The sequence below is a fragment of the Pollachius pollachius genome, assembly GCF_949987615.1.
Source record: "Pollachius pollachius genome assembly, chromosome: 16".
NCBI classification, from domain to species: domain Eukaryota; kingdom Metazoa; phylum Chordata; class Actinopteri; order Gadiformes; family Gadidae; genus Pollachius; species Pollachius pollachius.
In genome coordinates, this window is record NC_136949.1 from 15,925,274 (window position 1) to 15,952,930 (window position 27,657).

At 46.6% G+C, this 27,657-nt stretch overlaps 1 protein-coding gene across 2 annotated transcripts in view; it reads right to left on the reverse strand.

Moving 5' to 3' along the window:
• Positions 1 to 1,431: 1,431 nt before the first annotated feature.
• Positions 1,432 to 27,657, reverse strand: part of LOC307088163 (pleckstrin homology domain-containing family G member 3-like) — a 31,666-nt gene continuing 5,440 nt past the window's right edge. The window contains exons 3-19 of one of the 2 annotated variants that reach the window (XM_079753963.1): positions 14,716 to 15,167; positions 13,429 to 13,529; positions 12,320 to 12,389; positions 12,071 to 12,117; positions 11,513 to 11,663; positions 10,914 to 11,045; positions 9,491 to 9,673; positions 9,118 to 9,210; positions 8,614 to 8,700; positions 8,402 to 8,435; positions 8,125 to 8,226; positions 7,812 to 7,844; positions 6,808 to 6,818; positions 6,197 to 6,400; positions 5,528 to 5,608; positions 3,703 to 5,182; positions 1,432 to 3,386 (exon numbers count right to left, since the gene is read on the reverse strand). In XM_079753963.1, the coding sequence (XP_079610089.1) occupies positions 2,500 to 3,386; positions 3,703 to 5,182; positions 5,528 to 5,608; positions 6,197 to 6,400; positions 6,808 to 6,818; positions 7,812 to 7,844; positions 8,125 to 8,226; positions 8,402 to 8,435; positions 8,614 to 8,700; positions 9,118 to 9,210; positions 9,491 to 9,673; positions 10,914 to 11,045; positions 11,513 to 11,663; positions 12,071 to 12,117; positions 12,320 to 12,389; positions 13,429 to 13,529; positions 14,716 to 15,167 (4,148 nt within the window). In that variant the 3' untranslated portion in view covers positions 1,432 to 2,499. The remainder of the gene's footprint in view (positions 3,387 to 3,702; positions 5,183 to 5,527; positions 5,609 to 6,196; positions 6,401 to 6,807; positions 6,819 to 7,811; positions 7,845 to 8,124; positions 8,227 to 8,401; positions 8,436 to 8,613; positions 8,701 to 9,117; positions 9,211 to 9,490; positions 9,674 to 10,913; positions 11,046 to 11,512; positions 11,664 to 12,070; positions 12,118 to 12,319; positions 12,390 to 13,428; positions 13,530 to 14,715; positions 15,168 to 27,657) is intronic. The other variant, XM_079753964.1, reaches the window with a different exon arrangement.

Consider the following 27,657-nt stretch of genomic DNA (forward strand, 5'->3'; position numbering starts at 1 on the left):
CACACCAAATCATCATGGCCGAGGGCTGATGGGCCTTCCTATGCCAACTATAAAGCATGATACAGTGACGCATCTTGGTTTCCAGTTGATCAACCCTTCTTTCGCGTTGAAGAGGGTTGGGGCTCAGCTTTCGTTTAACGTGCTTCTCATAGAATACACAAATGTGGGGGATGTAGTTGACATAACCTCCTCCGTATCTAATTCTAGCCGGGGGTTTGAACCGGCGAACTTTCGGTCAAAAGCCTTTGACTGGTCCACTCCATACCCGTGTGGCCCCTAGGAGTGTTAGCCGTAGGGAGAACGTCTGTAGGGTCTCAACCGGTGTGTGTGTCGAATGACCCCTGACCTCTCTTGTATGTTCCTTGTGTATATCGTGTGTGTTAGTGTCTGAGTGCTGCGAGTGTGTGCGTGTGTGTGTGTTAGCTGTAGCTCATGGGTCATCCAGTGTACAGAACAGCCGGTAGCGCTCAGTGGCCGTGGTGTGCACAAGGAGCTGGGGCTACCTCACCAAACGTGCACTTCTTTCTTTCAGTTGACCTGAGTTTGCCGAATGGGTGACTTAGTTTTTGTTTTGCAGTCTGGTGAAGTTTAGATGTCTTCAACCAATGGGAATGTATTGATTTGATCACCTGCTCGGAACGGGGGCACCTGATTGGCAGCTGCTGTAATGATGTAACTCTTGCTGCTAATAGGTGATTGGTGTTCTACTTGATTATGCTTCATATGCATGCTACAGAACAGCTGTAGAGAAACAAGACAAGCTCTTACCGCAGACCAAACCGTTGTTATTTACTAGCTATGTAACCATTACCCTAAATCTTTTTTATGGCTTTGAGCGTACAATGATGTTGTTCATCTCGAGTGACAGAGGCATTTGATTTACAGAAACTCATTCCTCTCACCACATTCTTTGTAATAAACTTCTTCATGCACTCCTGTGTGTACGCGTGCCATTTTCTTTCCTATTTCTTTCGTCATTATACTGACGATATAAAAGGGGAGGCCATGATGTCTCATGACCCAACAGCCTTCAGTGGGGGTTTCTGGCGCACCTTCTCCCCAAGCAGGTGCGTCTGCAGCCAGAGGGGAAGCCAATAGGCCAATTTCCTTTCTTTTTTTTGAACGAGGCACAAGAAAATAATCAGTTGATCTTACTAACTTCACATCCAACTCACTTGTTACCTTTGGAAAAAATAATTGTAATTACCTGCACGTTTAGGGGCTCTGCTATCCGTTATTAAAGGCTACAACTGAGCTTTTGTTCACATTGAAATCAATGTGATATGACTCCACGTTAAATCAGCCCAAGAAGTGTGTGACAGACAGCCATCATTCAGAAGGACGGCGAGAGTGAGAAGCTGTTTTTAATGTGGACATTCCCTCCGACAGTAGAAACTTTATGTACTTCAACAAAGACAAGATAAAACATAATTCATATGCAACCGTTTAATAATAAATACAGTTAGTCATAGTAGACCTCATGTTAAAGTAAGTAGCTCATAGGTTGAACGACATAAACTGTACTGCCTTGTTGAAGTGCCTTTGAGCAAACGTCCATCTGAGTGTTTCTGAAGACTAGCTCATAAAACCGCCAGATACATTGAGATAAAGAGATATAATATAATATATTATGGGTGTATAAAATTGAATCATCTTTATATATAATTTATATAATTATATATAATATGAATACTATAACAATTTGATGTATAATAAACTGTACATCTATCCGACATATAGATTTCCAAGTCGGTAACTCTGTACTGCTTGTTGATAAGGTGTGGTTGATAAGCCACACGGAGAGAAGCGGATCGACAGAAAAGCATGATGCCAACTCATGTTAGCATTATGTTAGCTTTAACGTAAAGCTAGCTAATGGCCCTTCACCTATAAACAAAGAGTTCAACCACAGGTCAAATCTTGGGGTTATAAATGTACATTGGTGGTCCAACATGATGACAGGAAATATACAAATGATTTGTAACATGGCTCGATACAGGACTTTACTGTTTCAAAGTGGTAAGGTTAACTACATAACAATCCAAAGAAGTTTTAGTGGAAGAGATGCGTCTCAAAGCTTTGTTGTTGAAAGGTGACGTATTTGAGGAGTTAATTGGTAAAAGAGGACAGTTGTGTCGTCGAAGAGCTCCTTGGTTTAGAGCCAGAAGAACACAAAGCATACATTTGCATCACATATTTGTAGCACAACACACACAAGAATTGTGATAACACAAAGCACACAGAGTGTGAGTGTTGTGTGGCCTTATTTACTTTGTATAGGACAGAACTGCCCTTGTGTAGTTCTGACAGGGCCGTGCTCTGAGCTTCAGTGTGGTTGGAGAGTTCAGTAGTGACCATCTTGGCCCGCTCCGTAACTGAACCCTGCAAGCAGCAGTGTGGTTTTCATCCAGGGTATTCTAGTATAATTATTATGTTATATAATATATACAATATTATTTTAGCCTTTTTAGAGATTGATCAACTTCTCACTTTTTTTTTTCACTTCAGCTTCTGGAACTTTTCCCTGAGGTTCTTCACCACGCTTTGCTGGGTGGAGCCGGACTCCTGGCCCTCAGGCTCCGTCGACGACGCAGCGCTCTTGTCCGGCTCCTGGCCCCTCCCCCCGCCCAGCCCAGCCTCTGTCTTGGCGGCGTCCTCCTCCCTGAGTTTGTACTCCTCGGTCTCCTGGTAGGCCCGGCAGCGGTCGATCACCGCCCTGATGGAGATCTTCTCCCTGCTGGTGGGCGAGCGGATCTGGACAAAGTTCTCCCCGTCTTCCTCCCCTCCAGCTGCTTCTACAGAATCGCTGGTTGCCACTACCGGCTCGTCGGACAGCTTCTCCACCACGACGATCCTCCGACTCTCGTCCCCGGGTAACACCGCTTCCCCTGAGATGTAGTAACCGTGGAAACCGCCGTTGGACGCCTCCTCCGGAAGCTTCTCCAGCCGACCGAGCGGGAAGCCACTCAGCCGGTGGTCCAGGGACTTGGTCCTGTGCAGTCTGCACCTCCCCGCCTCCTCCGGCTGAGCATCTCCTCCGCCTCCTTCCGCTCCTCCTTCTCCTCTCTCCGCCGGGGGGAGGAGGGGGGAGGTGTAGCTGGAGCGTCTCTTGATCCCGCCGTCCATCGTCATCCCCTCCGGGACCGACATGCTGCGGCCCACCGGTATCTGAGGGGCCGTGGGGCCGTCGGACAGGCCGTACTTGGACCTCAGCTCCCGGACGTCGGGCCAGCAGAAGCCCTCCATGGTGGGCGGGCTGTTGGGGCTCCTGGAGCGCGCCCTGGCCCCCGGGTCGGGCCCCGGAGCCCTAGGCTCCACCGGGCTCAGCCGGGGGGCGGTCCGGGGCTGGGGGCCCGGGACCAGGGGGAGACTCAGGCTGGGTTTACCTGAAGAACAGGAAAAAACATAAAGATGACTATTCACTTGTTCAAGTGTATCATCATGTGCACATTTATAGAAGGAGAAGTTGTCAGTAAGGGCAATTTATTGCTGGATTTTCCAGCTTACGCACTAATGCAAGCTTAAATTTGACTACTATTAGGGCATCAAGGAGACAATTTATCCAAAGCGACCCACACTGACTTATTTGATATGCCGTTATGGAGCAGGTAGGAGTTAGGGGACATTGCACCAGGATGCCTACCGGTTACCCCCTGGGCCAGATGCCCCCCTTAAGTATCAGATATATCTGAGTCTGTGTACCTGAGGTCTCGCTCTCCTCCACCACACATGCCAGGGCTCTCTTCCCCAGGCGGGGGTCCACAGCCTGCACCCGGACCGTTGGCTTGGATGTTTTGATGCGCTGGCTGTACTGTCGTGCAAGGCTCAGCACCTTGCTCTTAGCGCTGTCCAGGTCGTCCTGGGAGTCCTTCTCCAGCGTGACAGACTGAGCCTGTGTCTGGCCCCTGAGCTCCAACACCCTGGGGGGTCTCACGACCGGAACCGCCTCTCCCCACAGCTTCAAGGTCTCCCGTAAACTCCCGGCTCGGCCCGCGGGTCCGTTGGTTCTCTGTTTGGAGACGCTGGGGGTTTCCTCTGTGATGGTGCCGAGGTCGGTGCCTGCCTTCTCCCCGTCAGAGTTGGGGTTTGCCGGGAGACCCCCGGTCAGACCAGAAGCAGCCGTCCTGGAGCTTCTGGCTGCCTGGATGGGGGTCTCACGCCTACGCACTGAGGGTCTGCTCAGGTCGTGCTCCATCGCCTGCCAAATCTGGATCATCTCAGACGACGACCTGAACTCCTCTTGCAGTACGGGAGCCGTGGCCAGAGCACTGGAGTAGCCAACGCTCCCGCCCACTATGACCGCAGTGCCCTCCTGCTGATAGGACACGGCCTTCATGTGGATGCCCCCCTGGTCTCCAGAGTCTGGTTCTCCCGGGGCTCGGCCGTTGTCGTCCGCGGCAGAAGAAGAGGGCTTCCCCTGGACGCCCTCACCGGGATGCGGTGTGTCCGTTGGGATGCAGTTGAAGTGGCTGACGGAGTTGCGCACCAGCCCCGTGGGGATGGAGGTCAGGCTCTCCCGCCGCCGCAGGCAGAAGGCCGGGTCGTGGCTCTCGGCCACCTCGTAGTAGCTCTTGATCTTCCCGATGAGCAGCTGGTCGTGTTTGGACAGCGTGGAGTCCCTCCGCTGGGGGGCCCCTGCCATCACGCCGCCGCCATCGTCCCGGGGCGACAGCGTGTTGGCGTCGGCGGGCCGGAACACCTCGGGCCCGTCTGAACACGGGCTGGAGATCTTGGGGCTGTGGATGCTGCCGTTGCGACTCGATAACCTTGGCGACAGACAGTTCGGGGAAAGGGCGTCGTCGGAGGCCTGGCTAGGTCGCCGTGTGCTTCCCTGGAAGTGCTGAGCGATGGCACCGGCCCGACTCAGGACGGAGGTGGGGAGGATGCTGGTGGCCTTCCTCCTCTTAACGGCCTCCTCGTGGTCCTCCTCTTCTGAGGACTCCTCGCTGCTCAGGGTCTTTGAGTCGGAGTCCTGGCTGGCAGAAGACGGTTCCTCCCGGTTCTTAACCTTAACAGCCGGTTCTGCCGCTGGCGGTTCTACTGCTGGTGGTTCTGCTGCTGGTGGTACTGCTGCTGGCTTCTTTGGTCCAGGAGAAGCAGAGATCTTGGAAGACGTGTTCGAATACGATTCTGTTGGCTTGGACTCTGAGTTTTTCTGGTGACATGACTGCTGCTCAGAAGCCTGCAGAGGAAATCAGAGGCCTCAGTGAGGCCACATCGTAGACTTCGAAGGAGAAGAAGATTTGTACTTTGCTTAAGAGCATGATGTGAACAATCACATTCTGCTATCCAAAACATGAGAGTATTGTTACATACGTGTGTTCTATGTTTTTTTACAACAATATTAGAGCATGGTTGTTTGCAAGAGGATATAGTTTGGTCCTAACCAGGTTAGCATTGGGTTAGTTAAGTTAGAGCTAGGTAATCATAAGATTATGTTATAATTGCTTTAGAGCCAGGTTAACGTTCGTTAGACAGATTCATGGAAGGTTACGGTTTGGTTAATGTTAGTTTGGGTTCTGCTAACCTGGAGCTCTGCCGGAGGCTCCCCCACACCTGGAAGTCTCTGGTGGTTCTCTTCCTTAGCGATGCTTCTGATCTCCTCATCCTTTAGGACACAAAACGCTAATCACAACACTAGTCTCAGACCTTCAGGGCGGATAGGTCAGATGTTAGTTTGATTCTCTATGAATCCATCTCTATCTTTAGACTGATCCCACTTCACCAACTTCCAAAGAAAAGCGTTCGATGAGGTTTTCGGTATCCATGTCATCAATAACCTGGATGATCAGTCTGAGAATCAATCTTTAATAAATCAAAATATTGCTATTAGACAGCATTAAGTCAATAGAGAGATTGCTACTTGTTAGCTAGCAGGCACGTTTATTCAAAGCGGCTTCCTGCTTCTGCTAGCCATCAGCCGCTAGCTCTAAGCTGCGTTAGTTGACAGCCACTAGCCTCTTGCTGTTTGCCGCAAGCTGCTGGTGCTGGTGACCTTGTCTTTAGTAGGTTATGAAGCTGCTGTGTGGGCCGACTGGCGACTGGAGGTTAGCCTGGTGAGGAGGAGGCAGGGAGAAGGCAGGGAGGAGGAGGCAGCCGTAGGCCTCACCGTTGGGTCCCCAAGAGAAAGCAGAGCTCTGGCCCTAGAGTGCCAGCAGGAAATGGCTGCGAGCATGGAGCTAGCGAAGTCCGCTACCTGATAGTCCTCCAGCAGCATCATGTCATCATCAGCGTCATCACTGTCCATTACCACCTCCTGGTCGTCCAGAAAGGCCTTCCTCCCGCCACACTCCTCCTCCTCCTCCTGGGGCCGGTCGGAGCCCGACCCCCCCAGGCCGAAGCCCAGGGAGCTGCCCCTAGAGTCCTCCTCCCCCGGGACAGTCCCCTCGCTGGCTGCATGCTGAACACATCACACCACACCCCTTTCTTCATCCTCATCATCCTCCTCATCTTCCTCTTCCTCTAACCTGAAGTGTACCGGCCCACCAACCTCCACATCATTCAGGAAGAACCACTCATCTGTCGTTGTATTCTGTTCATCATAATGCTACTGGATCGCCAGTGGACCACATGACAAACTTACACCCCAACCATTCCTCCATCAATCTATCCATCTAGCATCCAACTTCCCTTATCCATCATCCATCCATCTGTCCCTCTACAATCCATCCATCTATCATCACTCATCAAATCATCTACCACTCTATTTATCCATCCATCCCACTACCCATCCATACATTAATCCCTCCACCCATCCATCCATCGATTTACTGGTGGGATGATGTAGATAGAGTAGATGAGGCTTACCTTCAGGACAGCTGTTGACAAAGAAAGGAGACTGTGTTAAACATACACGTAGGTACATAGACATATATACTGCTGCTTTTCCGCTAAATGTTGGTCTAGGGTTGGACCAGTAGGTGGTCTAGGATCTAGGGTTAGACAGTAGCTGGTCTAGGATCTAGGGTTGGACCAGTAGCTGGTCTAGGATCTAGGGTTAGACAGTAGCTGGTCTAGGATCTAGGGTTAGACAGTAGGTCTAGGATCTAGGGTTAGACAGTAGCTGGTCTAGGATCTAGGGTTAGACAGTAGCTGGTCTAGGATATAGGGTTAGAACAGTAGGTGGTCAAGGATCTAGGGTTGGACCAGTAGGTCATCTAGGATATAGGGTTAGACCAGGAGGTGGTCAAGGATCTAGGGTTGGACCAGTAGGTGGTCAAGGATCTAGGGTTGGACCAGTAGGTCGTCTAGGATCTAGGGTTAGACCAGGAGGTGGTCTAGGATCTAGGGTTAGACAGTAGCTGGTCTAGGATCTAGGGTTAGACCAGTAGGTGGTCTAGGATCTAGGGTTAGACAGTAGCTGGTCTAGGATCTAGGGTTAGACAGTAGCTGGTCTAGGATCTAGGGTTAGACAGTAGGTGGTCTAGGATCTAGGGTTAGACAGTAGCTGGTCTAGGATCTAGGGTTAGACAGTAGCTGGTCTAGGATATAGGGTTAGACCAGTAGGTGGTCAAGGATCTAGGGTTGGACCAGTAGGTCGTCTAGGATATAGGGTTAGACCAGGAGGTGGTCAAGGATCTAGGGTTGGACCAGTAGGTGGTCAAGGATCTAGGGTTGGACCAGTAGGTCGTCTAGGATCTAGGGTTAGACCAGGAGGTGGTCTAGGATCTAGGGTTAGAAAGTAGCTGGTCTAGGATATAGGGTTAGACCAGTAGGTGGTCAAGAATCTAGGGTTAGACCAGGAGGTGGTCTAAGGTCTAGAGTTTGACCAGGACCTATTAAGTTAAAGGTTTAATCAAGTGTAAACTCACCTTTGGTGCCCTCAAAGAGTTTTTTAATTGGTTCTGAAGAAAGAAATAAACATAATCCATGAGGTTATACTACATTTACTCCCATTATAACTTATCTCTGGAGGAGTCCCACCAAAACTTTGTGTTATATACAAAGTTATATAAACCCACATTATACATAACCTTGATAACATGATTGAACAGAAACAGTCAGTACACAGTTGAGATAATACAATGAGGTGTGTATAGTGATATTTATAGTATATGTCTATATATGGAAACATTTAAATAGCAGTGATCTCATTGGGCGGAGAAGCTTGTCCATCAAACCCACCTGACTGGCGTCGCCCCTGACGATTAGTAGGCAGCAGATCGTCTGTTTGGACGGACAGAGCCTTCTTCAGCCGGTCGGGGCTGTAGCGGTACTTAGACGGATCTGTCGGGAAAGGTTTTATTCATCAAACGTACAATGACATTCTGAGGACATGGCTAGGGTCGACTACATGGCATGCTATTTATCCCACTATTACTGACATAATCAATACCAAACACAATCCATTAATTTTATATCAAATGTGAGTCTAGGAATAGTTACGAAAAAAAACACTCACATATTGAGTCCATTTCCAAGATGGCTTCCTTTGCCTGAAATAAACACAAGAGGAGTCACCTTCCACACAGCTTCAAACTGGAGTGGAAATACTGTGTTCGTATACTGGGGATAGTGTGTTGAATTTGATGTGTTGTGGTACGGGCTAGAGGAGTTAGGTGTGGCAGAGTTAATGTGTTAGCTTGTGTGTTACTGATGCTAATGGTGGTTGACCTTCTGAGGGATGATGGCTTGGTGGTTCTCCAGGATGATCCGTTTGATGTGGTGAGACCACAGCTTCTTCTCCTCCAGGTTTCGAGCCTGGAAGTAGCAAGAACACACAGAGGTAGGACCAGACCTGGGATCCATGACAGCTACTATCTATTAATCCTTCATCCAAAGTGACTGACAGTGAATTCGGATACATATAATTAAGAAGCAGGCAGGCGTTAGAGGGCATCTTGCTTTAGGATGACTAATGGTAGACTCATGCGGACATTGGTGATCGAACCCAGCTTGGAGCTTCTGCTTGTAGTCAAACAGACTTAGCACTAGACTAACCACTAGTACTATGTTTATCGATCACTCGCTGTCAAAGTTAGAAAAAGTTAGAAAACAAGATAAGAATGCACCATATTCATCCCAGACAGGAAATGAGGGTTCATTTACTATCTGGGATGAATACAAACATCTCATCTGTGTGAATGAGTATTTCCTGATATTGTGGGGTGTTCTCACCTGCACGGTGTGGGACTGTTTGGGGTGTTTGTAGTGCGTGACACTGAAGCTCAGAGAGTCCTTGGCGCTCTCGATCAGCATCAGAGTGGAGCACTGGAACAGACCGTGAGGGGCAGTAGAAGCAGAGTCCAGTACTGACGGCACTGATCAGTAAGACCTGTTTTTACTCTGAGTTCAGGATCTCAGGTCATTAGGCGCAGAAATACAAGATCCAACTATACCATAAAAAGGATATGTATATAGATATAGATATATGTTGAGGATAGACAATAAAATAAAGATGGATAAATATACATATATTTCTACGTTAAATATTGAAATTGTAAATAAAATAGATGTAAAGCTGTAGTGTGTGGGTGTCGACGGCCCTCACAGAGATGTTGGCCTTGTAGACGTAGTGCTCCCCACGGCGCTTGGTGATGAGCAGCATGCGGTCGAACAGGAACAGGGTACGCTCGTTCTTGGCCCGGTGGACCTTGAAGGTCCCCTCCAGGACCAGCTCCCCGTAGGTGGTCAGGTCCGGACCCTTCCAGTGGAGCATCAGGGACTGCACCTCCTGGACCCCACCCGACCAGAGACCAAGACCACAATCAGGACCAGAACCAGAGACCAGACCACAATCAGGACCAGAACCAGAACCAGACCACAATCAGGACCAGAACCAGAGACCAGACCACAATCAGGACCAGAACCAGAACCAGACCACAATCAGGACCCGAACCAGAGACCAGACCACAATCAGGACCAGAACCAGAGACCAGACCACAATCAGGACCAGAACCAGAGACCACAATCAGGACCAGAACCAGAGACCAGACCACAATCAGGACCAGAACCAGAACCAGACCACAATCAGGACCCGAACCAGAGACCAGACCACAATCAGGACCAGAAACAGAGACCACAATCAGGACCAGAACCAGAGACCAGAGACCACAATCAGGACCAGAACCAGAGACCAGAGACCACAATCAGGACCAGAACCAGAGACCAGACCACAATCAGAACCAGAACCAGAGACCACAATCAGAACCAGAACCAGAGACCAGACCACAATCAGGACCAGAACCAGAGACCAGAGACCACAATCAAGACCAGAACCAGAACCAGAGACCACAGTCAGGACCAGAACCAGAGACCAGACCACAATCAGGACCAGAACCAGAGACCAGAGACCACAATCAGGACCAGAACCAGAACCAGAGACCACAATCAGGACCAGAACCAGAGACCAGAACCAGAGACCAGACCACAATCAGAACCAAAACCAGAGACCAGACCACAATCAGAACCAGAACTAGAACCAGAGACCACAATCAGGACCAGAACCAGAGACCAGACCACAATCAGAACCAGAACCAGAACCAGAGACCACAATCAGGACCAGAACCAGAGACCAGACCACAATCAGAACCAGAACCAGAACCAGAGACCACAATCAGGACCAGAACCAGAGACCAGACCACAATCAAAACCAGAACCAGAACCAGAGACCACAATCAGGACCAGAACCAGAGACCAAACCACAATCAGAACCAGAACCAGAGACCACAATCAGAACCAGAACCAGAGACCAGACAAGCAGCATAAAAAAGCAATAAAAAAGTATCCAAGCGACCCCAAACGTACAAAATAAACAGTGTATTACACATACACACACTATACATGTATAGTATACATGTGTGAGTATGTGTAAGAGTAAATATGGGTATGTGTGTGTATACGTGTATATATATAGATACGTGTGTGTGTGTGTGTGTGTGTGTGTGTGTGTGTGTGTGTGTGTGTGTGGTGACCTGCAGGCGCACGGCGTGCTCGTGGCGTCTCTTCATGTCGTTGATGTACCAGGCCACGCCCGTCATGGTGTAGATGGCCTCTTCCACCACATCGTAGTCTGCCCCCTGCTGGTCAGAGTGCTTAGCGATCTCCTGCAGCACACACACACACACACACACACACACACAAACACACACACACACACACACACACACACACACACATATACACACACACAATTAAACCATGTTGCAGTAAGTAAAGCGAAGTTACACACCAGTTAAACGCCAGTAGCATGCCAACAAAAACTAAAGACACTAGTTAAACCACAGTATCACATATAGTAAACGTTCAATACACAGCAATTATCACTGGTGTTAAGCTTCAACACATCAATGGTTAAACATCAGTATTATGCCATGTCATCAAGTACGTGTACCAAGCCGCCATCATGGAACGCACCTCCAACAGTCTTAGCCCATAGTTTCCCTCCTTGTGTCTTAAGCTCAAACCCGAGATGCTTCTGGGTGTGAACATGTGGCGCCGAGCCCTGCACAGTGTCACCCCACCCTACCCTCCCTAGTAACAGGTGTCCCTGAGGGGAGACCTTCTCTCTGACCTGCAGCAGAAGGTGGTACTTGAGGATCCTCTGGACGGGCTTCAGGAGGTACGAGCCCAGCGGAAGGGAGCGCTTCAGGGACGCCTGGCGCTCCCGGAAGAACTTGGCCAGGGACTTGTTCCTCATGCACTCGGTCAGCGCTGCCACCGAGCTACACCCAGCGAGTCCAGACAGACAGGTCCAGAGAGGGCCAGAGAGGTCCAGACAGGAGCAGGGGCCACCAGACAGGAACAAGAAAGAAAGACACACAGGATTTAGCCTTTCATCTGACATGCATGTCACTGGACTGTTTCCCTGGCTGCATTTAACCTGTTCTACCACTAGGTGGAGTGCTGACCTCAGATACCTGACTCTCTGAGATTAACATGAACATGAACATGAACACAGATGAAGCCAAATCAGTTACACATCAGTGTTGATCTGCTGATCATCTGCTAATAAATTAATGAGGTACATTTGATTGGTCTACGCGGAAGTCTCTCTTCCCTTCTGACAGCTGATTGGTTTAATAGACAGTGAGCAGAGCAGTGGATCTCCGTTCTGAATGTCCTCACTTACTTTGGGTAGTTGGTGCAGTACTGCGTGTAGATGTCAAAGTACTCACTCTGTAATTAGAAGAATACATGTTATTAGGTCATAGTTTGTTACATACAGGAGGGTTTCAACCTGAAGTCCAAACATTCCAAGAATGCCTTCTTGGTGAGTCTTCACCACAATAATGAGAGCAACAACAACTGCTGCCTTGGATATTCTAGAATTTTTCACATGATTGAGTAAGAGAAGTAAAGAAAACAGCAGTAAAGTCACCTTCATGACAAAGCACCTGGCGATGGCGACCGGGTCGTTGTCACACTGGTCCAGAGACTGCAGGAGCTCACTGCAACCCAGTAGACACAAGTAAGAACAACCTTCTAGACCAGAACCTTCTAGAAAGACAAGGTGCAGGACAACGCAAGCCAGATCCTTCTAGAACAACCTGGTCCAGGCCTACTCAGGGAACCAAAGATCCTTAACTCAAAACCACAGTGCAACACAGTTGAACTCACCTCAACTCAGACCTAACAAAACCAAACCTAACTTATCTGAATTAAGCTCTGTAAGAACAAACTCAAACCACACCAACCTTAAGTCAACCAAATAAAACATAATCGACCAATAAAAAGTAAACCACAGCAAACCAAACCAAACTCAAATTCAACCACACCAAACCAAACTCAAACTCAACCACACCAAACCAAACCAGGACTCACAGCTGGAGACTGGGCCATACCAGAGAGGCCTGTCCTTCTGGAGGACCTGAAGGAGACCACTCTGTCAGCGGTTAGCAGATGGACAGGAAAGGGATGTGCATCAAATCTCTTTTACAGTAGACCCCTCTAGATAGTCTGTTTCAAACTGAGGTTCATTAGGATATAAACGTGCAATAAATGCTGACACACACCAATGCCATAGTCTAGAGGCCGGGTCTAAAGGGCATCTGCTCTCAGTCCGCTCCCACGTCCATCAATAAGTTGAAGAGTATACTAAAAGGCCCATCGATGTCATGAAAAGAACGCAGCCGGTGGTTGGAGCCCAGTCGAACATTCACAAACTGTTTTGTGGCGACTCGCAAAAACATAGGATTTTACACCTGGTTTCTCTAAGTCTTATCTTAACGGTGATTAAATGGACAACAAAAAACGTTTTTTGTAGGTTACCTGGCTCAATAAGGCAAAATTGTATGCATTTATAATCCTTATGGACTTCTATATTGTTAAACCTCACATTTAAATATATATATATATAATATAATTATACCGGCAAATCTTTGAGTTGAACAGCAAAACACGCTGACCCAGATACAAACCCAGACCTTATTGGGCGAGAACGTCAGATTTAGCGCAAATAAACCCTTTTAGTGCAGAGAGGCGACTGACCTGTTGAACTCATAGATGTCTTCGATGTTCCCGAACAGGGAGCAGACCAGCTCGGGGCCCACCGACAGGTCAGCGTGGTCGATGATGTGGGCCAAGTAGTCCTGCATAGAAGAAGAACAATGTGTGTTGTGTTATCCCAGGTTTAGTCCAGCGGAGGGCGCCCCCTCCAGAAGCACGTGTTTGACCTAATTAACTCATCATAGAGAGCTCCATTCACAGATCCCTTCTGTGTAGTCGCCCTGATGCGCCCTGCGTGAAGTGCAGAGACAGTCCACGCACCGCCCTGGCCTTTATATCTGTCTATTGGCCCTACAATTAGTGTGGACGGGCAGTCCACGCACTCTCAGTGCTGAGTTTCCAAAGGTGCCCGACACGCGACAAATGAACCTTGCGCTGCATAAACCTTGCGCGAGGGCCGTGATGACATCATTAGTGCGTTAGACCGCTACGCGAATCTCATGCATGACAACTATGAATTTCATTTCAGTAGGAATGCCCAGAAACATCAGAGCCACAACACAAATACCATGACAGAAAGGTTCAGAGATTGCACTCAATTATTTATTAATCCACTCTATAGTCTTTCATCATGCATGAGCTACTTCAAGCTACTTAAAGCTACATCGAGCAATATCAAGCCACTCTCTAAAAGCTGTTATAATTACATCTTACGTTATTTACCGTCAGCATGTCTGTGTGTTTTCACTTAGCGCTTAGCATCTTGCTGGCTAACAGGGCTTGATCCTTCACAGTCTTTTACGTAAGAAGATTATCCCCAAGCCAGGATGTATTCAGGGTAATTATAGCCTGAGATGAGGCTGTAAGGGATACCACAGTCCTCTAGAGCTGATACTACCTCTGGAGACCCTGAATCAATACAACCAGACCGTACTAGAACACGGGATAACCCTTTTTTACATCCAGGTTAGATTTATCATACCATTCATCATACCATCCATCATATGTTGTCATTCGTGATAATAGAAGGCTGATTACCTATTGCCCATGTGGGGGCTTGGGTCATAAATATTTGGCCTATTAAGCCCTTTGAGACTGTAATGGTGATAAAGGGCTATACAAATACAATTGAATTGAATTATGAAAGGAATTGTAATTTCTAATCAGCATCACACCTGGTGGTTAAACAGGGACCCTATAAAGAAAATATTATAGCATATGATATCACATTGGCCACATACACAGTGTTTGTGTGTATGTGGACAACACAAACACACACACACACACACACACACGCACACACACGTACGCAGTGTCCCGATACCGTACCTCGACGATCATGCGCAGGTCTCGGACGTACATGCGCTCCGTCTCGATGATCTCCATGACGACGCGGTCCACGTAGCTGAGCTGGGGGCTGGGCGCCATGGCGTCGCTCGCCGTCGCCACCTTGTGCTGCCGGCGGAACGCGATCCGACCGGCCGGGGAGGCGGAGCCGTTGCTGTTGTTGTTGTTCCTCTCGCTGCCGAAGCCACGCCCCTTCGTCACATCATCTTCGATTGGCTCAAGGTCAATGTCCTCGCCTGACGGGGTGGGGCTGGAGGCACCGGTGGGGGGCGGGGCTTGGCAGTCGTCTCTGGAGGAGGCGGAGCCAGAGGAGAGGGTGGAGACCAGGCTCAGCGGGCGCCGGGCGGCGGACGGCGGGTCGGAGCTGTCCGAGGGCGTGGCGGACGGAGCGCGCTCGGTACTCCCACTGGAGGCCGCAGAATGGCGGGGAGAGTCTGAGGATAGGGGGCGGAGCCAGCCGTCAGAAAGAGCTTGATTGACAGAAGAGATTATATTGAGATAAGTCTAAGCAAGTTGGAAGGATCAAAATGATAAAGTTCAAAACTTTAAGACCCATGTCAAAATGGACAAATAGAAGAGGGATCTCTGCTGTCCATCCAATGACCAAATTAACTACCCAGTGACCAGGTTAACTACCCAGTGACCAGGTTAACTACCCAGTGACCAGGTTAACTACCCAGTGACCTTGTTAACCAGTGACTAAGCTAACCTTCTGGTGACAATGAAAACAAACAAGTGAACAAGCTATTCGACTAGTGACCAGGTTACTAATCTGTGACCAGGTCAACCAACTATGGACCAGGCTACCTTATAGTGACCAGGTTATCATACTACTGACCGCGTTAACCGACAAGTAACCAGGTCAACCTACTACTGACCAGGTTAACTACACAGTGACCGTGTTAACTTTCCATTGACCAGGTCAACCTACTGGTGACCAGGTTAACTACACAGTGACCGTGTTAACTTACCATTGACCAGGTTAACCTACTACTGACCAGGTTTACTAACCACTGCCGAGATTAAGCTACTAGTGACAACGTTAGACAACCAGTGACCAGGCTTACCTACTAGTGACCAGGTGAACCCACTTGTGACCAGGCTAACTAGATACCAGACTAACCACCCTGTGTGACACACACTCACAAGCACGCAGATATGCAGTCACACACGCCTGTAGATAGTAGCTCTTTATGATGGAGTATTAATCATGAAAGCCAAACACAGCAGATATCCCTTCCTTAATGTTGCTATTGTACTTAGGTATGTATCAGTGGGCATATAGATGCGTGTGGCATTCAATTAACACAGGGCCAACTAAGACGGGAAGCACCAAACTGAATATCTGTGATTGATTGGCAGGCTGCTGGTGATCGGGTGCTGAGGGGTTAAAGGTCATACCTAGACCCTCCTGGGTGTCTTTAAAATACCTGACCAGGAAGTACTGAGACAGCCCACCTGGGGAGAGGAACACACAGGTTTACTGAAGGGATTTCCACCTTCTTCAGTATCACACAGGCACACGTTCTTCAGATATATTAATTAATGTGCACGTGTTCCATCAGACAAACGTGTTAACTAATCTGAGGAAATTAACATATAATCTAATGCCTTTTTTTTTAACCAAGTAGCTAATGGAAGGGAGATGCATGTGTTAATTAGACATAACACATTTCAAAAAGATAATATTCATAAGGATATTATTTATTACTTTACAATCGTATTCTAAAGTTTTCAAATACACTTTCCTTAGGAATGACCAGAACATCCTGTCAATATTTTAATTCAATGACACAATTCTGTAAGAATGTAAAATATAACTGAGCCATTTAAAAGGTTCTAACTCAGGATTGGTCCATTTAAACCTCTGGAATGTTCAGATTGGTCTGTTTAAAGGAAAACTATTTTAAACACTCCTCCTGCAGCCGGTACAGAGATGGACTTCAACCTCCAGACAAATACACACACTATCGCAAACACACACACACACACACACACACACACACACACACACACACACACACACACACACACACACACACACACACACACACACACTAAAGGTATTTCAATGTCCCAGATTTCCTCCAAGTCCCAGGAACTTAACACATGCGGAACACTAGAAAACTCCTTATTCAAACATGACGACATTTACTTCTGAGACAAAGACATCCTGGAATTCCTTATTTCAATGAACGAACTCAGACTCCAGCCGGTCGGAAGAGAGATGGAACAGCCTGACTTACCGAGCCAGTGACCCAGTCTGTGCTTGGATTTGAACCCAATCCTCCTGATGGTGTACACATCCAAACCGGGACCCAAAAAGACACCCCGTTTACTCCTACCCCTCCTACCCTCCGCCCACCTATCCTTACCATTGCACACAGAACCCATGAGTTTCTGCTGCACCATCCCCTCAACACACAAAATACACAGTACAAAGCATTAACCCAACAAAACTATACCCAGTGTCACACTACACTAGAAACACTGAAGTGAAGTTGGATAAAGCAGAGGCCAGGTTCACTGGTCATAATACAACTCCTCCCACACACACTTGAGAAAGTCCTGGGCACACACACACACACACACACACACACACACACACACACACACACACACACACACACACACACACACACACACACACACACACACACCGCAAACACATCCACAAACTCCCCCCCTTCCCAAATACACGCACACACATACACACACACACGCGCGCGCAAACACACTCTCTTATACACCTTCCCCTATTTTCGAAACACATTGAATAGGATCGACCCCAGACTCGGCGCACTGCCCTGAGTCTAGCGGAATACCAAAGGTGACGTCAGTGGTCAATGACGTACCTGCACGCAGCGCCCCAAATCCCTATATGAAAATCCCAGTACTCCCAGCGCCTCAAGTAATTCTGTATGCAAATCGAGCGCCCCTGACCGCAACGCAAATATCACTGAAGAAGCTATCACCTGCAGTCATAAAGTCGACGAAGGTCGAATAGTAGTAATAATAAAAGGGGTCGGACCACTTCAGTTGTATTTACGTGGATATAGGGGGATAGTCAATTGTTACGGTGTGCAGTTGTATCGTTAGTTTTATTTTGGACACCAACTTTCTCCGCGAGAAAGAAATCCTGCTTTGGTCGTCAAACAGGAAAACCACCTTAAAGGCTTACATATCTAAAACATGGATGCATTAAAGTTTGCACACCCACTAATCATCCCCCCCCCGCCCTCTCCCCCGCTCCCGATCTCGCTACACTAGAGGACCGTCTGTTCAGATGTTGATGTCCGCGTCCGAGAGCAGTGTTGCCAGATTGCACCAGATTTCCTGCCCTATCTGGCAACACTAGCTGCAGCACTGTCCGAAAGCGCTGTTTATTATCTGTATCCTGAAACTCTATCAGCCTAGTTGTTTTAAGACATGGATAGTGACAGAGCTGGGAGTTGATGTTTTGTTTCATGTTTGTTTGGCGATGATGTAATGTTTATTTTGAAAGTCGCCATTGTTCAAGTACTGAACAATGGCATACAACAATGTTTTGACAATAAACGTTAAAAGGATAATTATTGACTATTGACTATTATTGTATCTGGCTTTAGTCTGAACCCAAAAATACCCTGTTTACACACTAATTGACTGATTAGTCAGCTAAACTCAGGAGGTAGAGCAGCTAGTTCGACCCTTGGCTCCTCGTAGCTGGGTTTCGAGACGTCCCTGAGCAAAACACCTAACCCTGACTCCCAACGAGCTGGCTGTTGCCCTGCGAGGTTGACACCGCCGTCGGTGTGTGAATGTGAGTATGTGTATAATGAGTATTAGTATGAAAGGTTGCAAGTCATTTAGCAAGTCATTTAGCGTCCGCTAAATGCCCTCAATGTCATCTTAATTATTGCATCAACTGATATGAAATGCTATATGGTGACATAGATTTTGGCCATATTGTACAGCCCTAGTTCACACTCACAATTACACACACACACACACACACACACACACACACACACACACACACACACACACACACACGCACACAGAAGAAGAAGATGTGTTTTGGGTATTTCCTGTTGGGGTAGGGGGAAGAGGGGAGGGGTGGAGGAACTGAAGATGGTCGGGGTTGCGGTCTTCATCTCTGTGAAATGGAAAAGGAAAATGAAATATGACCTATGAAATGTATTCATCTCTTCAGGACAGAGGGACCACCAGCAGTGCAGTGTAAAGGTTACCTACCATCTAAAATGCTCCAACTGTTTTTGTAAAATCCACTACAGCAAAAGATGCCTCCTGTCTATTAGAAAATAGAGGGGTTGGTTGTTAAAGTGTATTTGCAGGATAGTCGTGTTTGGTGTTTTACCTATAGCTGAAGAATTCTGTGTTCAAATCCCAGTGTCTGCAGTCTACCTGTAGATATCCTAGAGCAAGATGTCCTCCTCACACAAACCTTTCAACGTAAGTCGCTGTGGATAGAAGCGTCTAAACTCCTAAACGTCAGAGTAGTAAATCGTATCAGACAGCACCATACCCTACCATAGACACCAGTAGTCACAAGGTAATTATTAACATTGACAACACTTTCCATACTTATCAATAATTTCCCTTAACCATATCCTTGTAACCATAAGTTACCATTAGCTACATGCTAATGATTAGCCTACACTAGCCACAATACTGGGGGATAAAACAGTTTGTGTCAGAGGACAACGGGCCTGGTGTTCTGGTTATTCTGGTGAGGGTGAGACCGACTCTGGAGAATGTGTGCTTTGTCTTCTGTCAGGAGAACAACGACAGCCAACCATAACCCTGAGAACCATAGCAACAATAAGAACTATAGGAACCATTACATGGTAAATGGACTGCAATTATGTAGAGCTTTTCTAAGCGCTTTACAATGTTGCCTACATTTTAACCAAGCAAAGCAACAGCCAGCTGGTCAGGAGCAGTTAGGGTTTGGTGTCTTGCGCTGAGACACATCATCACTCACCTAGGAGGAGCCGGGGATCAAACTAGCAACCTGCTCTACCTCATGAGCTACTGCTGCCCATTAGAATCATAGCAACCATGAGAACCATTGCACCTAATAGAACCACAGCAAGGATGAGAACAATGGTATCAGGCTCAACGGATAGCATGCAGACCCAGTTTAAAGCCACTGGATGGAGCCGCTCAGGGTTTTGGCAGAACTTCCTGTTCAGTATCTGAGGCTCCTGCTACGCTAGCAGATTAGCCAAACTAATCCTTTTGGCTCATCGTGTCACACACACATCACACGCGGCTAAAAGACTGCGTGGTTGAGAGGTAAATGTAGCTTTTTCTTCTCACAAAACTGGGCCTGGTTCTACCAGGTGGAACTGCTGTGTCTTGGCAGCTTATTTATCTTGGCTCTTTGTTCTAGACGTGCTTCCGTACAGGTGATACTAGTAGACATACTGAGGACCCTATACCAACCCCTTCACATACCTGGCATCATAGATCATGACTCACTTTGTTTAGGGATATGTTGTTTTTCAAACCTGGGTCGCTATACATTTTGCTAATGTGGGTGACGGGTTTACAGGGTGACCCACTAAGCAGTCCTGTACCACTTGTACATACGCACTTGTAAATTCTGCCTTACGCACTTGCTATTGAAGAGAGATTGGAGATAGATACTTGTAAATACACACTTGCAGCTATGCACTTGGAAAAAGATACTTGTACATACACCGTGTACGTATGTACGTATACCCGTGTGCATACACACTTGGAGATTTACACTTGGAGATACACATGGCCGTCTCTGTCAGGGTTCATTGAAACCACCAGTCCTTCACCCCTCCACATATTTCAATGTGGACATCACATCCTGTTTCATCCCATCATGTATCACAATCTTCATCACACCTCCTCCTAGTCCCTTCTTTTCAAACAATTTCCTGTTCAATTCACACCTCCATCCTCTGCTCCACCATCTACAAACACCTTGATCTATAACCCATCCACATTCACACCACCATTTCACCACTATCATATCTAGACCATCACATTCAAACTATCACATCCACACCATCGCATCCACACTATCAAATCCATCCCATCACATCCACCTCCATCCTGCCCTCTCTCACCTTCCCCTCTGTCGCATCCAAACCATCCCTTGCACTGTCATACCCACTTATATAAATCCACAGTCACATCCCAAGCATCATATCCACATAATCACATCCACCTATAGCCCAACCACGATCACGTCAACCTCTATCGCATCCACGCCGTCACAGCCACCTCTCTCGGCACCACTATCACATCCACACTCTCATATCTAGGATATCACGTCCACCATCACAGCCATACTATCACCTCCAAATCATCACATCCATTTCAATTAAATGATGATAGAGGTGTGCTGCTTCCAAACCAAGCAGAGAGAAGGTAGGGAACACTGCTTTCCGGAACACCTGTGGAACCATTTGTAAATACCCTGGTTTGCCTATGGCATGACATCACAACACACGCCAGGGTTTCCATGGTAATTGAAGGGTCCAGGGAGCTGGTCAGGTGACCGAGATTAGACTTCGTTGCTAAAGTGGGAGCTTTTGAACCATCCACACGGAATCCCCCACCCAACCACCCCCACCTGATCGCTTCTCAAACACACCTTCCTTTGACATGTAAATCGTAGAAGGCCATCACCCTGGCCCAACCCTAAACCATAACCAAACACACCTCCTTCCCTCTCTATGTAAGGACATGTCCTGCAGACGCAAGTAAAACCCAACAGGTATCGCAGTACAGTGGGTGTAACATAAACCCCGTGACTCAAGAGTAATACAGCATTTGTATTTTAGGGTTAGCATATTGGTACGGTTAATTATTGATAGAACAGCGTTCTAATTTTAGTACAGCCCGTTTACAGTACTGCAGTAATACGCTACACATTTAGCTGTACAGTAAATATACCTAACACACATTCAAAGCCACTGAGTATAATCTAAGAGATGTCAGTCAGAGCTAATCGTGTTCCCTACCAGAGAATGTGTCCCTCCTCCTTGGTCCAGTCTTTCAGGATTCCCTCGTTGTTGGTGAAGAGGTACCAACCTGTCGCTCTCACAGTCCTCTCTAGTGTGTCAGCCTGTCTGCTGCTCTGTCTTTTTACTTCACTGTCTGTCACTGGGAGAGGGAACTTTGATCCAATTATACCAGCTCTACAGGAGGGCTAAAATGTCTCCCCCTCTTGGACAACCAGTAGTACTGCATCCTGAGGGACAGCACAAGCTAGAGGAAAGATCAATCTGTCTGCCTGTCTGTCTGCCTACCTAGCTACCAGTTTATCTTTCTGTCAAGCTAGGTGTCTGCCTAGCAAGCTGTCTGTCTGCCTGCCAACCGATCTGACTGCCAACCGCCAGCGGATGCCTGCAGTTTTAAGTGTAGTGGTTATGTTATAATGTCATGTAATTTAATCAATGATTATTTTTGCCTTACTTAGCCTAGACTCATTTTATAAATACTTCAATGGAACACATCTGTGATTGGAATACATGCACCATAACTAATTAAATACATAAAATGTCTCAATTAAAATCCCATTTACAATTATCTATTTAATGTAACACACACATATTAAATATTATTAAATACACTAAATTATATGTATATGAATGTGAGTGACGCCTTGGTTCTGTTGAGATCCCAATCTTTGTGCTCATCATAGCCACATAAATCCATGAGGTTTTGAGGCACAGTTGCGCCTTCCTACCTGGCTGCTTCACTCAGCTCGCTGGGTACCTGGGCACCAGGAGGCCCTCTACCAGGACCACCAGGCAGGGGGAGGCTCCAGCCCTGCCTCGAGGTTTCATTTTCCATGAGCACTTTTGACTGTGCCGAGTCGTACCGTAAGATACAATCAACTGTGTGTTATTTTGTCTGAAAAGCATAGACATGCACGCTGAGCATGGCTCAATTTGTTAGTATTTGTTTGTTCCTATAACTAAATAGGAATTCAAAAGGGTAATGAGGTTTAGATGGAAGCACATCATGTTGATTTTGGTTTGACGACAACAAAATGGCTTAAAATAGTACAGATTTATTTCAGATTAGTCTAGGTCCACAGACTGGACATTGGACAATATCTCACACCAATAGCTCGCTGATTCTATTTTCCTTGGCACTGGCCTTCTGGGAAATATGTGTGAAACACTGTCCAATGTTTAAAACAAGACTAATCTCAAATAAATCGGCTTCCAATGAGCTACTGAGATTAAGAAGCATAAAAGGGGGACTACCCGACGTCCAACTGATTTCATCATTGCGGATATCATTGTGTGGTAGGCTATAATGTAAAACAAAGGCTACTAAGGGACCTATCTTGCATCCGGCGCAATTGACATTCTCACTGGCGCATGTGTCGTTGCTAGTTTGCAACTGGCGCAGAGGTTTTCAGAAACCACTTGCGCCACAAACCAGGAAATACCTGGTTTAAAGTCAGTGGCGCGTTGTTCAGATGCTATTTTAAGGGCGCATGCATAATGTTGCTTGTGCACCTCACGCATACACTTTGCTTTCCTCATCTACCTAGCAGCACATTCTTGGTGAATTATTTGGGAAAGAACAGCTGATACAGCGGTTATAAGTTGGACTTTTACATGGATGCATCTGCAAACACCGTACAGCAAACACATATTTTCTTGACACAGACATCGTGTACATGCCCATTACTTTTAGGATTGATGAGTATTTGATCGTGTGAAAACACTGTTTTACCGCGAGTGAGTGTTAAAAAGAATGAATGAATGCATGCGCGAGTGTGTGTATGTGTAAAATAATTAATGAATGCGGGCACGCGTGTGTGCGTCCATCTGTTTAAACACACGCAAACTAAACACGTAAGGCATAATACAGTCCATGGCAATGTATATTAACGGAGGGACACATGCATATTAGGAACACAAGTCGATAACGATAATGCATACAATACTGATAAGAAATTATGTTTATAATGTATTGCGTATATCATTAAATAGAACCACAGTTACCGCATATCATATGTGTGTTAAGTTTTCTTTGCCGAAATTTATTTGAGGACTCAGTATTTCTGAAGTTGGGGAAGAAAACCTTATTCCATGTGTGAATTAGGCCAAATTATTTGGCCATAAACTGAGCCATTTGAAGTTTGAAATTCATGTGCATCTGTCTCATCGGAGACTGCAGACGCGGTGTCAAAATATCAACTCGTCAGATTCAAATGCGCTCATGGCTCTTTAAGGGGATGGGAGCTGGCACTCCCATTGGTTTATTGCACGTTATGCCCAACCCAACCCACCTACGGGTAATTAGGCTACTTCAGACCAACCCTTTTTAGTCATTTTTGCGCCGGTAAAATAGCAACATCGCCATAGAACCGCCCACATAGCTACTTGCACTTGGCGCTTCTCACTTGCGTTTCAGACCATTAAAATAGGGCCCTATGTGTGTGTTGTTGTGTCATCAACTCCAGACAATTGCATCATCAGTTGGGACACACCTTCAAGCGGGAACACCTTCTAACCGGGGAAGTAAAGCATAGTGGTAAACTGCCAGAGGAGTGACCTCTTCCAGAAGGAGCAGGAAGGACAGGGGCAGGCAGACTTTCAAGTCTGATCCATCCAGTGGGCGGGCCTTACCCTAGATCCGACGTCTCAGATGTATTCATGTGATTCATATGCAAATACATATTTTCACATTGATTTCACATTGAGTGACGGTTAACCATATCGATAAGAGGATAAAAGGCATTGCATCGCCTTCATGATATGCATATACATTGTTGACATTGATTTCAGTGGGTGTCAGTTGAAAGCATCACATCATCAGCCTGGGGCTGATTACCAGTTGTCCTTTGAAGGAGAATTCATTTCCATGTATAAATATATACATAGGTTGATGGTTGATGGGACTAGTGTGAGAAGCTCAGGGAGATGTTGCAAATGGTGAGTTGAATGCCTCTCTCTTGCTCTATCTAATTAGTATTATTACTTTATATCTTTATTATCAAGTGAGTAGTGCATAAAAACAGATATACAACAACATTACGACTATAAAAAGGACTCAATCATCAAAATAACAACACAAAATGGATAAAGCTTGAGTGAAGCTCAATGTGCTTCCCATTTAAATTAATACTGTTAAACCATAATCAGGAAGAACAGCAAGTAGGCCTATTGTGTATATATGTCAACTAACTTTAAGCTATTTGTCTTATTTCCAGCACTAGCGGTGACAGGAACTGGAAATGTAAAAAAGCGCTCCCCATTTACTTATGTGTGGCCAAAAATATATGACACCCGTAGTGTAAAACACAGTAGAGATTACATCAAAAGCACCATAGAGAGTGTAGAAAGTATCCTCCCCTGCACAAAAGGTCCCTGTTTCAGAGTGTGTAGTTATATTGTCACCTGCCACATTAAGGCCCCTGGTTTGAAGCCGGCCGGAAATAGCAACATGGTTTTGACTTTGCCCATTTCTGGTCTGGGATCAATAAACCTCTAAACCCTAGCCCTTATTTTTTGATCTGCTCTAACCTGTCTGTCTAGCCACCTAATATCTAGCTAGCTGTCTGTTTGTCTGTCTACTAGCAAGCTGCCTGTCTGGCTAGTGACCCTTCTCTCTATCTCCCTATCTGGCTGTATATCTGCATAGCTAGCTATATGTTTCTTTCGTCGTTTGTCGGTAAGTACATGTCTTTCTGACTTTCTGGCTTAATAAAGACAAGCTAGCTACCTTGCCAGCTTACTAGCTAGAAAATATGTAGCTTCAAAATCCATTATCTGTAGGTTTCCGTAGTGTAGTGGTTATCACGTTCGCCTAACACGCGAAAGGTCCCCGGTTCGAGACCGGGCGGAAACAATGAATTTTATTATACATCTCTTGAATTCCTTTTCTTCTTATCTTTCCTGTCTGCCTAGGTAGCCTTACCTCTGTCTAGCTAGTTGTTATTATGCATAACTAGGGATCTGGCTTGCTGTCTGGCTGCCTGCCTGCCTGTTTTACTGTCTGGCTAGCTCTCTGTCTCTCTCTGTCTGTCTCTCTCTCGGTACCCGTGGCTCTTTCTGCCTACCTGCCTGCCTGCCTGCCTGCCTGCCTGCCTGCCTGCCTGCCTCTCTCACTCTCTCTCTCTCTCTCTCTCTCTCGTTACCCGTGGCTCTTTCTGCCTATCCAGCTGTCTGACTGCCTGCCAGCCTGCCTGCCTCCTCTGTCTGTAAGTACATGTTTATTGGCCTTCTTGAAAGCAAGCAAGATAGATGATGTAGTGTGTAGTGTTTATCAAATGAAAGGTTCCTGGTTTGAGATCAACATACTCCTTATTTCTCCAAATTAAACAACAGTAATATATTATTTGTTACTTTACCCATCTGTCTGGCTAGCCAGCCATCTGTCTGTCACGCTTCCTAGCTAGCTAGCTTTCTGTCTGGCTAGCTACCTAACTCGCTGTCTGTCTCCTAGATAGCTGTCTGTCTGCCTTGCTACCTTTCTGTCTGTCGGCCTAGCTAGCTGTCTTCCAGCCTAGTGTGCTATCTATCAATTTGTAGATAAAGGTCTGTAGGCGTAGGTAGATTTTGACTGCCTGTCAAAGGCAGCAGGTTTCCGTAGTGTAGTGGTTATCACGTTCGCCTCACACGCGAAAGGTCCCCGGTTCGAAACCGGGCGGAAACATTTTTGACATGAGTTTATGATTATTATTATAATATCTTATCTATAATTTATTATTACATTGTCTTATCTTACCTACCTATGTCCCTATAATATATACTTAAGCAACTCCTCTATATTTTCCTGTCTCTGATGAATTATTCAGGTTGTAATTATGAATGTTTTGTTTTTCTTTATTGATTTTGTGTGTGCGTGTGTGTGTGTGTGTGTGTCTGTGTGTGTGTTTGTTTATTTGGTTTTGTCAGTTTGTCTGTAAGACTGTGTCTCTGCGTGTGTGTTTCAGCATTACTCAATAGCTCTATTGTGTTCAATTTTGCCAATTTGCCTATTTGTAATTAGTTTATGGGAAAAAAATGTAATAAGGTTACAGTAACAAAATGATTATAATAGTAATACAAGTAATATAAAGTGTTGGAATTTCATTTAGTTAAACAGTTAAGAGGTTCATACCATATTTGACCACCTGGGGATGGTAGAAGCTTCCAAGCAAAATAGAGAAAAGGAAATTTGATTTCAGTCATCCTTTGATTTCTCTACACAGATAAAACGTTTCAATGTTATTTAAATCTCTCTCTCTCTCTCTCTCTCGTGCTCGCTCGCATGCACGCACGCATGCGCACACACACACACCCACACACACACACACACACACACACACACACTCACTCTCCCTCTCATCTACTGCTAACCCTTGAGGAGTGCACACCACAATTCCACAAACCAGTAAAAAACAGGATTCCCATCTGGGACAACACAGGCTCAGTAGGAGACAATTCTCACATGCTAGCACTTAGAACATGTCACCCCCCCCCCAGCACATCTTATCATGGCTGCATGCTAGATTATGTAGCCTAGCTATTCCTCTGTGGTACACAGTCCAGCGAGCATAATGCAGGCTATTGTGAAGAAAGAGGTTTGGGTGGTTTCGGGGGATTAACAGCAACAAGAGCTAAACCCAGAGAGAGGGCATCACACTATGCAACAATCACCCCACTGTTCACTTCATAGACAGCACCACTGGACCGCAGCGGTGTAGCTATCGTCTGTCTCTGGGGAGCTAGCATCTGCATTGACTAGCTAGTATCTGTGTTGGCTACCTTGCCCTTGCAGGTGCTTGCAATGACACTCTTGGCCTGCTGGCATGTGCGAGCTGGTGTTTCCATTGGCTAGTTACATGCACACGCTAGAGAATCTAACATAACCAAAAAAAAAAACATAATCCAGCAGATAGAAAGAAATAGACAGAGAAATAGACCC